At 34.7% G+C, this 10,509-nt stretch overlaps 1 protein-coding gene across 1 annotated transcript in view; it reads right to left on the reverse strand.

Annotated features, from left to right (window-relative positions):
- The window catches only part of LOC106877270 (dnaJ homolog subfamily C member 7), a 37,013-nt gene that overhangs the window by 5,275 nt on the left and 21,229 nt on the right, over positions 1 to 10,509 (reverse strand). The window contains exons 6-7 of the mRNA XM_014926132.2: positions 1,380 to 1,498; positions 962 to 1,115 (exon numbers count right to left, since the gene is read on the reverse strand). Coding sequence (XP_014781618.1) covers positions 962 to 1,115; positions 1,380 to 1,498 — 273 coding nt within the window. The remainder of the gene's footprint in view (positions 1 to 961; positions 1,116 to 1,379; positions 1,499 to 10,509) is intronic.

The following is a 10,509-nucleotide window of genomic DNA, read 5'->3' on the forward strand; positions in this document are numbered from 1 at the left end:
TGGCTTGTGCGGGTGGCACATAAAAGACACCATTTCGAGCGTGGCCGTTTTCGTGCGGGTGACACGTAAAAGCACCCACTACACTCTCTGAGTGGTTGGCGTTAGGAAGGGCATCCAGCTGTAGAAACTCTGCCAAATCAGACTGGAGCCTGGTGTTGCCATCCGGTTTCACCAGTCCTCAGTCAAATCGTCCAACCCATGCTAGCATGGAAAGCGGACGTTAAACGATGATGATGATGATGATGATACAGAGAATGGTGCAGCAGCTTAAACACACACATCCTAGATCAAAGCTGGGTTGAGTGAGAAAGAATCACTCACAAATACCAACCCACATTGCTACAACTGTCTCTGATTCCTTCCAAAACCTGCCTATGAGACTATCCTTTCCTCAAACTTCCTTAACGGAGTTTCCATCCCAGAGTCCCTGTAAAACATTTCACCTTGTCCTTCCTTCCCAGAATTCCAACACTCTGAAGTCCCACTTAAGCCCCAACCTGCCCATGTTTGTGCTAAACTGCATCATTGCTAACACATCACAGTCATCATCCGTCCTCCCTATAAAACTGAGAATTCTTATTCTTCCCTACTCCATGGAATAGGCTAGAATTGTCACTCAGAAAGTCAAACAATAAAAAGAATTAATTTTTTTAGAGAAACGATAAAATATATAAAACAAAAAATGGACTATATACCTGTTGTAACTTGGTTATCAATAGTCCGATGATATTTCGGAATTAGAATTCCTTCTTCAGATCTTATTTGCTGGAGTCTCTGCTATAAACTTTATCGGACTATAGATAACCAAGTTACAACAGGTATATAGTCCATTTTTTGTTCTATAGTGCATTGTTATACCATTCTAAACTTTTTATTCTTTACAAACAATACACAATGCTTCAAGCGAACTACAATACTCTCTTAAAATATATAAAATCAAAATGAAAAGAAAAAAACTTGCCTTATAAAGTTCTTTAGACTTTTGATGATCTGGAACCAACTTTAAGACTTGTTGGAAGTGCTGGAATGCTTTTTCAGTGAAATCTTGGTAACAGAGACACATGCCACGTACAAAAAGTGCATCTGCGTTCATATTGTCTCTTTGTAAGACATCACTGTAAAATACGGTTGGGAATTGTTAATGTGTTGAAATGAAAACAAATCTATGAATTGTTACAATTTAAAAGACTGGGATTGAAAATATTTTACACTAACAGACAAGGATGAAACTCATGGACACACATGCACACATATGACATTCGGTTTTGTGCAGATTTCAACCAACTCATGGGGTGATGTGCATGATGAAAGAGTTTTAAGAAAAATGTAATACAGCCAGTAGAGTTTCTCTCTCACACAAAAAATAGAAATAAAATTACTTTGCCAATTCATGAGACTCTTGGAGACGGCCCAACATAGCGAGAGCCTCAGCTTTCTTGATCTTAAATTTCAAACAGTTAGGAGATAAATTTAAGCATCTGTCAATATAAAATACTGCCTGAAAAACAGAAGAAAAAAGAAAATTTTATTACATCTTGGTTCAATAAAAGCTTTATTGACTGGCATTATAATAAATCTAATGTCAAACAATAGACAAATCTCTTTCAATGATAGCAATTGTCTAAGGTCATTAATTTAATAAGGTGCTGCTAACCAATTAAAATTACATGTGACAGTAAGATAAAGCTGTGAAAATAATTTTCTGTAACAATGCTTTATACAAATACAAAAACTAAAAAGGTTATTAATGAAGCCTTTTTCAAACTTCAGTAGTCATTAGGGCGTATCCCAGAGCAAGGAACAAAATTCTGTTTTAGCTCAGTACAGTTCTAAGGACAACAATTTCCTCTTCATAGCTGAGTGATCAGCTGGAAGATTGTCATACTTATTACTTGTGGAAGTGTCAATTCATTTGGAGCAGATGATTTGCTACAACACACATACACACACACGCGCAATCCTATCAGTGGATTTTCCACTAAGGGCACAAGGCTTGAAATTTGGGAGAAGGGAACTAGTTGATTACATTGAGCCCAGTGTTTCACTGACCGGTAATTTATCAACCCCAGAGAGATGAAAAGCAAAGTCAGCCTCAGCAGAATTCTGGATTCAGAACCTAGCAATGGGTGAAATAGCACTAAGCATTTCATCCAGCGTACTAATAGTTCTGCCAGTTCTGCTACGACTTGCAGGGGAAGTAATTAATTTTTTTTTTTTTTTTTTAAAGGAGTAAATTATTTGTAGATTAAGATGATATATATATTCATGAACTTAATATTTATATTGTCCAAAATTGGTTATTTGATTTAATCAAGGCACAGTTGATATTTTTCAATAATATGTAGTCTGTTTATTGTACAGCAGTTCCACTGCATTGGTATACAGGGAAAATTTTGAAGTTTGGTTTGGAGATTCCCTTCACTTTTCTCTATGCATTCACTTAATGCTATTTATTTATATCTTGGGAAATAGAGTTCTTCTCTATGCAGTGCTATTCTCCATCTGAGCAACATACTTGTTTACTGTATATAGTTGTGTCCACATCCTGCACAAGTTATGGTGTAGATTAAGTTTTTGGATGCACACATAAACAGTCTTAATTTTGAATCTTTGTCTTTGTTTAAAATATAATTCTGAACCTTTCAATAGGTTGGGACATGTTCACAGTTAAGTTGCCTGCATTTTTAAACTCCTGATTCTGTTGTTGTTGGATATAATTTTGCATCTATCAGTATTCTCTTTAGTGATTTTGGTTGGTAGCCTTTGGAGTTTATTGATGTTGATAGTAAAAGCATTTCTGCTGTGAAGTCAACCAGTATAAAAGGATATGCAATTTACAATGTAAGCATTCTGTTTAAATACTATTATTATCAAATACCTTTTGCTTTTTGTTCAACAAAAATGAATAAAACACACACACACATACAGGGGTGAGTGGACAAAGGGGGGGGAAGCAGCACTCAACACATTGTGTAGGAGTTACATATATTATTTAAAACAGTTTGATTTGGTCCCATGCAACAAAAGTTTCGTAGGCACTTTTTACAGAAACCTAGTTGATCAGGCTCAGTTAGGTCCATTAGAAGAACTATATTATTTCAGAAGCAAAAAATTTTGTATTTTAGTAGTTTATATTAACATTTTGAAAATGATAGTATTTATATATAAGCCTAATTGATTATTTATTATTTTAATCTTCACATTAAATAATCCATACTAAAGCTTAACTGCAAAAACTCAGTGACTATATGCCTACCAGTTGTACCAAACTATTATAATCACTATCATAGAAAACTGTATTATCTATCATAATGATCTAAACTGTTTGTCACACATCAGTTAACTTCAACAATATTCTGTCATTTCACCCTGAATATGGTGATGAACGGGGGGAAAATGGATAACATCTGGTTTGCACACATATATGTTCCCCTAATATATAGGGGTAACAAAATACTATATACACAGATACTGTATTTAATGATTGTTCAGAGAATCTTACTTTTGAAAATTTAAATATGGCAGCTGCATTGCAGCCTTGAAAAGTAGCAAAAACTGCTACTTGTAGCCCAATCTCATAATAACCAAACACAAACACAAGATATTCAGAATACACTGAATGCCACTATAGAATACGATAGATTGGGATTATTTTTTACCCTACTAGCTAATCACACACACACACACACACACACAAAGGAATGAAACATTTCTTAAAAGGGCTCTACATGTAGACTGAAGAAAATAAATACTTATCTGTAATAAAAGCATTTTATATATATTTTATTATATATAGTTTTTAAAATGACTACATTGGTTTCTACCATTTAATTTACAAAATAAGTATTTCTTTATACACAACTTTTGGGAAACAAATGGGCAGTGAATACCAATAGATAATATGATTGGTTATAATTGCTTATCCCTCACCATCTCCACCATATGTTGGGTCATTCCATAAATAATGCGGTTTTTTTCAATTGCATGAACTAAAAGTTGGAGTGCAGTTTGATTTTGACAGTTATTTTTTCAAAGCTATAATGGAAGTGACAAAGGAGCATATTTGGAATATTTTACTTTGAGTTCAATAAAGGCAACAATGCAACAGAAGGTGTGAGGAATATTAATGCAGGATATGGGGATTGGACAATAAGCATAAGCCAGTGTCAATGGTGGTTCCAGAAATTCTGAGCCAGAAACTACAGCCTAGAAGACAAGTCTCGTCCTGGAAGATTAGTAGAGCTTGACAAGGATGTCCTGCAAAACCTGGTGGAACAAAATCCTATCATAACTGTTGAGGAACTAGCAGAGAAGCTTGGATTTGGTCATTCAACCATTCATCGATACCTGCATGCCATCGGCAAAGTCAGCAGATTGAGTCAATGGATTCCTCACAAACTTTCCAAGTCTAATCACATGCAGAGAGTGAATGTGTGCTCTTCTTTGCTGTCACATCTCAGGAATGAACCCTTTTTTTTTTGGGACCAAATAGTAACTGGTGACGAAAAATGGGTTCTCTATAAAAATGTCAAGTGCCAGTATTTAAGCCAGTATGTGATATTGTTGAACCAACAAAAAATGAGGTGAGACACATTTAACCCTGAAGTCTTCAGCTTACTCTGTCAAATATAACACTTATTCACAATGTTTTGAATTAATAACCTATTATCTTGTAACTTCAAGATTTCAATTATGTGATTGTTTATTTTTACATTGACATTGTATGGTAGATGTGGGAGGCTAGATCCAACCAGTTTGAACATAAAATAAGTAGATTATTTTGGCCGGATGTGGCCAGCTTAAATGCTACAGGGTTAATATAAACTGGTGAAATATATAACTGATATACAGAGCAGAAACAAACATGGAACAATAACTAATGACAGTTTTGGTAAAATAGAGACTGGGGAATAATGGAAATAAAACTTGTAACTATAGAAGGATCTGAAATATATTTTCATTAAAACTGTAGGGAAGATAATTTGGAAATTTTAATCTAGAAAGGTGAGGTAGTAAACTATAACAATATAGCTATGTTCCCAAGCTTGGGTTAAGTTCATGCACTGTGGTGATGTGTAAACACTGATTTCTTCAGTGACTGTTGACATGGTGACAAGAAGCAGATAATATTAGGAAATAAACACTAAAATATTATGTACTCCCAAAAAATATAGTTCATATCAGTCACAAAGTAATGTAATAGAAACAAACTACGGACATACTAGAAATAAATACATGCAAAATAATGTAGCAATATGTGAAATAATAATAAAGCAACATACATGAAATAATTATATGTATATATATATATATATGGGAAGTAATAATGAATTTAATATGAAAATGTGGCTAGAGTATTAAAAGGAGGTTATCTATAACTAATATTACAGACATGCATGCTTTGGTATGTGTGTAGGGAGTGTGCAACCAAACGGGAAAGAGGTGAAATCCTACTCTGTACATTAGGTATTGCCGACCTGTATTTATAGCATAGATCATGTGAGATTTCAGTTGGTCAACAACAACAATATATAACACTACACACGTTTTACTAAATATACCCAAAAATCTCTGCTCTTTTAAAAATTAAGTCATTGAAACAGAGGGGATGGACTGAAGTACATATGTGTACATACATACATACATATATATATATATATAGATATATATATATATGTGTGTGTGTGTGTGTGTGCATATGTACGTATACATATGTATGAATATATATGCATATATTCTTGTTTCAGTCATTTGACTGCAGCCATGCTGGAGCACCGCCTTTATTTGAATAAATCAACCCCAGGACTTATTCTTTGTAAGCCTAGTACTTATTCTATTGGTTGTCAAGCGATGGTGGAGGGACACACACACACACACACACACACACAACAGGATTCTTTCAGTTTCCACCTACCAAATCCACTCACAAGGCTTTGGTTGGCCCGAGGCTATAGTAGAAGACACTTGCTAAAGGTGTCACACAGTGGGACTGAACCCGAAACCATGTGGTTGGTAAGCAAGCTACTTACCACACACACACACACGTATGTATGTGTGTGTGTATATATATATATATGTGTGTGTGTGTGTGTATGTGTGTGTATATATAGTCTAACCAATGCCAGCATGGAAACAGACGTTAAACGATAACAATGATATACATGTGTGTGTGTACTAGCTTAAAAGCTGCCCAATAGGGAGGCTTTTGTGCTAGCTCCTGTGGAGGGCTCTTCATTTGGCCTTGGGCCCAACAACGACACTTCATGCATTGAGTACGAATTAAATTTTATCAAACTTGAATATTTTTAAGCAATGAACAATTTTCACCAAAACAATCACATAATTCGTCAACTCGGAACTTATTGCAAAGCTACATGATAAACAACAATACCACCACCATCACCACCACATTTGCCATATACACCATTCAGACATCTGACGCCACCACCATTAATACCTTTGATTTCACCACCCCCCCCACCACCACCACCATCACCTGTCTCTCACATCGCTTACTCTCACCATCACCCATGGCCACCTCGGCTACCGCCACTGCCTCTATCACAACTACAGGTCACATTATTACTACCACCCCATTACCATCAGTGTTCAGTTCCTCTTTCTCTCTCTCTCTCATTATTACTCCCACTGCCACCATCAACACTACTACTTTTAACAAAACATCTCTCCCTAAATTTCTTTCTCTCTCTCTCTCTTTGCCACCACCCTCACCGTCTTTATGCCTACTATTACTCTCACCCCAGCACAAGTAGAAGTGTCATTGAACAGTGAGGCGGGGGGGGGGGGGGGGGTCAAAGTGTGACACACTGAAATTAATTTCCGCATTTATTATATTAGATGTATGTATGTGTATATATATATATATATATATTAAACCTATATAGAAATTTGATTAAAAAACAATGAATAAAAAAAAATTCTGAGGGGAATTTTTGGATTGTTGTATCTAAGCATTTCACTATATTTAACCCTTTTGTTACCATATTCCTGTAAGAATACACTGCTTTTGATTCGATTAATTTTGAAATAATTTACAATTTTGTAAAATAAACTTAGGCTGGTGTTTGTAACATAAATTAGCATGAAATTTTTAAAGGTAAAGTTTTAATTTAACCCTTTAGTATTTAGATTACTGTCAAATTTAATGTTAATTTACCCAAATTATTTTCAACTAATCATTTATCATTTCATAGCTTCGAGATTTTGATGTTGTTATTGTCTACTTTTTGAATGACATTGTGAGGAAAGGCTGAATCTAGTCATTTTGAACATAAAACAATTAGAATATTTTGGCTGGATATGGCTGGTTTAAATGCTAATGGGTTCAAATCACTTTCAAACATTAAATTTGTATTATAGAACCCAAGGTTGATGTCAGAGGGTTAGTATCAAAAGGGTTAATATGTGAACATATTTTTACCATATCAATTGGTGTAGCCTCTAAGATTCCCCTAAGTACCTATAGATGCAGCACAATTAATGATATTCAGTAATCTTAACATAATAGTAATATATAAATCATTCAGGAAAGAATGATTTTTAATGAGTAATGAGTAGATTTTAAAAAAAAAAAAATTTTTTTAAACAGTTTGGCATGGCAAGGGTGAAAAATAAATTCCATAAAGTACAATGACTCACCATATGGATGGTTAGAAAATTTGGCAGACATAATAGACTAGATTTCGTCCTGTATGCAGAAACTTAAGAATAGCTCTGAAGTCAGGCTTTCTTCTAAGTTGATGCCAATTCGTAGTGAAAAGACCAGCAGCAATGTAGCACAGTCTCAATGTATACCCTAGAATTCCAAATGACAACAGCATGAAAAATCAGTCATGAAAACCCACTGATCAGATTTCATTTTCTTAAATGACTGTTTTACTACACTGGTAGATGTTGTGGCCGTACTTGTCACACTAACCAAACAACTGGCAGAGCACCGACAAGCTGTGCAGTGCATCTAGAGATGGATTCAAGATGACTTTTTTTTTTTTTAGTATATATTGTGTATACTGAAAAAAAAAAAGATTTTTTTATGAGTGTCGTTAATGTGAGGATAATGATTAGATGAATGAAGAAGGATTTTAATTTGTTATCACTACAGATTGCAGTAATCTATCAGAATAGCTAAAATAATAATAAATCTAAGAATCAAAGCTGATATAAGTCAGATGAGGCAGAAAGAGAGAGAGACACAATACCTCAAGTATAATGTAAGAAACAAATTAGTCAAAACTCAAGTGCTTTTTCAAACTGCAGGATTCTAGAAGATTATGTCTCCCTTGAGACATGGAGGAAATAAATGTAATGACGAAAAGGACAAAATAAAATATTTTTCACATGCAAACAACATAGAACAGCAAATTCAAAGCAGGCAAACATCTCATTTGCAAAATGATAGAATTATTTCTCCTCCTCAACCACAGTAAATTGATTTACTCTTCAGTCATTGCACTACAGTTGAGAAGGGATATATTATTCAAAGGTGTTAGTCAATTATTTCAACCACGGTACTTAAGTACATATTTTGATGACCTCGGTAAAGATGAAATCAAAGTCAGGAAAAATTGGAGAAAACAAGAATTCCAAAAGGACAATCTTCTTTAGAGGAATGGGTCAAGAGGTGGAGGTTAGAATACAGGTGACGAAAGAGTCGAGTGAATGAGTAGTGCCCAACTGGAAGATAGCTGTGTGGGGAAAAAATAATCCCTCTCGTAGTCAATCAATCAGAGGTTGGAGTGAATTGGTGAAATGTTATCACACCAAGCGCTCTGGTGATCGTTTTTGGGATGAAGTCACCATGTTCACGTGCATCTCACTTCAGTGTTGTAAAAAGCCAGTAGTTGCAGGAGTACTGAAGTATACCTCAGCACTGAAAAGGAGGACACTAATTTGAGCTAGAGCCAAGACATTCACTTATGGTGAGGCCTAGCATATGTAATGGCCTTGTGTTGTTGAGACAACCTTTTGTAATCAGTATAGGTTCGCATGTGGATGACACTTGGGTGTTGAATTTTAAACATAGCAGCACAGTTGAGAGCAAGATCAAGTAGATCCTTGAGGCATAGCTGATAGAGTGTAGGGTCTTTTTAACCCACAGCATATGGTGTAATTCTGTGATCTGACAGGAGGCTTGCCATCTAAGATGAAAGTTTGCTGGAGCCAATAGTCTGCCAGTTTTACATGTAGATTTATGTGCCAAACATTGTCAACTATCTGTCACATTTCAATAAGCTGTGGTAGATACTGGACATCAGGAATGAATTCAGAATCATGCAATGAAGAGGAATATTTTTTAAACAGTTAGACCATATCCCATATTTATCTCTGCATAATACATACTTCTTTCTCCGGGTTTTTAAACCTAGACATTAAAGGTACACATTATACAAGAACTGGATGCTTTTTTTTTTTTTTAAATCACAAATGTAAATTTACACTATATGCCACAAAATTACAAAACACTGGATGGAGTATTTTAAAATGTTTTTGTCATGCTTTGAAAATTTTAAGTGTTTCAGTTTTATGTAAAAAAAAAATTTATTAAGAAAAGAGTTTATATTTAAATTTAAAAAAAAAAGCTTGGTTGTGTTTTGCAATAAGCATGCTTCTCAAGAATTTAGAGGGAGAGTTAAAATTATAGAGTTAATAAACAGTATTGAGTAGTTGAAAGAAAATGCTATCTCCTATAATTCAAAGTGATCTTCTGCGTTATAAATGACTAAAGCTACTTATCAGTTTATAATAAAGAAACATAAGGCAGTAGGGTGTGGCTTGAGAGAATCTGGTTGCTCTTTCTGACACACCTAGCTATTGCAAAGGCACCACAAGTGCCTTCTACCATAGCCTTGGAGAGACCAAATTTTTGTGAGTGGATTTGGTAGATGGAAACTGGACGAAGCCTGTTTGTGTTGATTTAATGTGATGGTTGTAAATGAGCATCACTGTCATACAAGTGGTGTTTGTTTTACAGTCTTCTGTGAGAAACATGCCTAGCCACAAGGAAACTTTCCCTTACCTGGAAACAGGTGAAGGCATCTACCCACAGAAAGTGTGCCTCAACAAATTCCACCTGATCTATGCAAGCATGGAAAAGTGGGACATTAAACAATGATTACCATTTTCTATTGATTTCATTGCTGCTGCTGTTGTGGCTTAGTACCCAAAATTAGTCAGGAAATTAAACAGTACTCAATGAGCAACATTATAAACTCAACGCCAGTTAAGCAGTAAAGTTACTTTGTCTTGTTTGAGAGTAATTATAAGTAATTTGCTTTTTCTGTAGATCATAATAGTAAAAAAAAAATTTTTTTAAGTCATTATACATGGAAGACACCCTGCCTCCTGTGATTTCAATGCCCATAATTAGATCTGCATATTATACACAAATAAGTATATATATATATATATATATATATATATATATATAAGGTTTTTAAACTTTTAAATTTTCATATTCAAAAGAGACAGAGACTTCAAATTCGATATATC

Source organism: Octopus bimaculoides, chromosome 23, assembly GCF_001194135.2.
Source record: "Octopus bimaculoides isolate UCB-OBI-ISO-001 chromosome 23, ASM119413v2, whole genome shotgun sequence".
Taxonomy (NCBI): domain Eukaryota; kingdom Metazoa; phylum Mollusca; class Cephalopoda; order Octopoda; family Octopodidae; genus Octopus; species Octopus bimaculoides.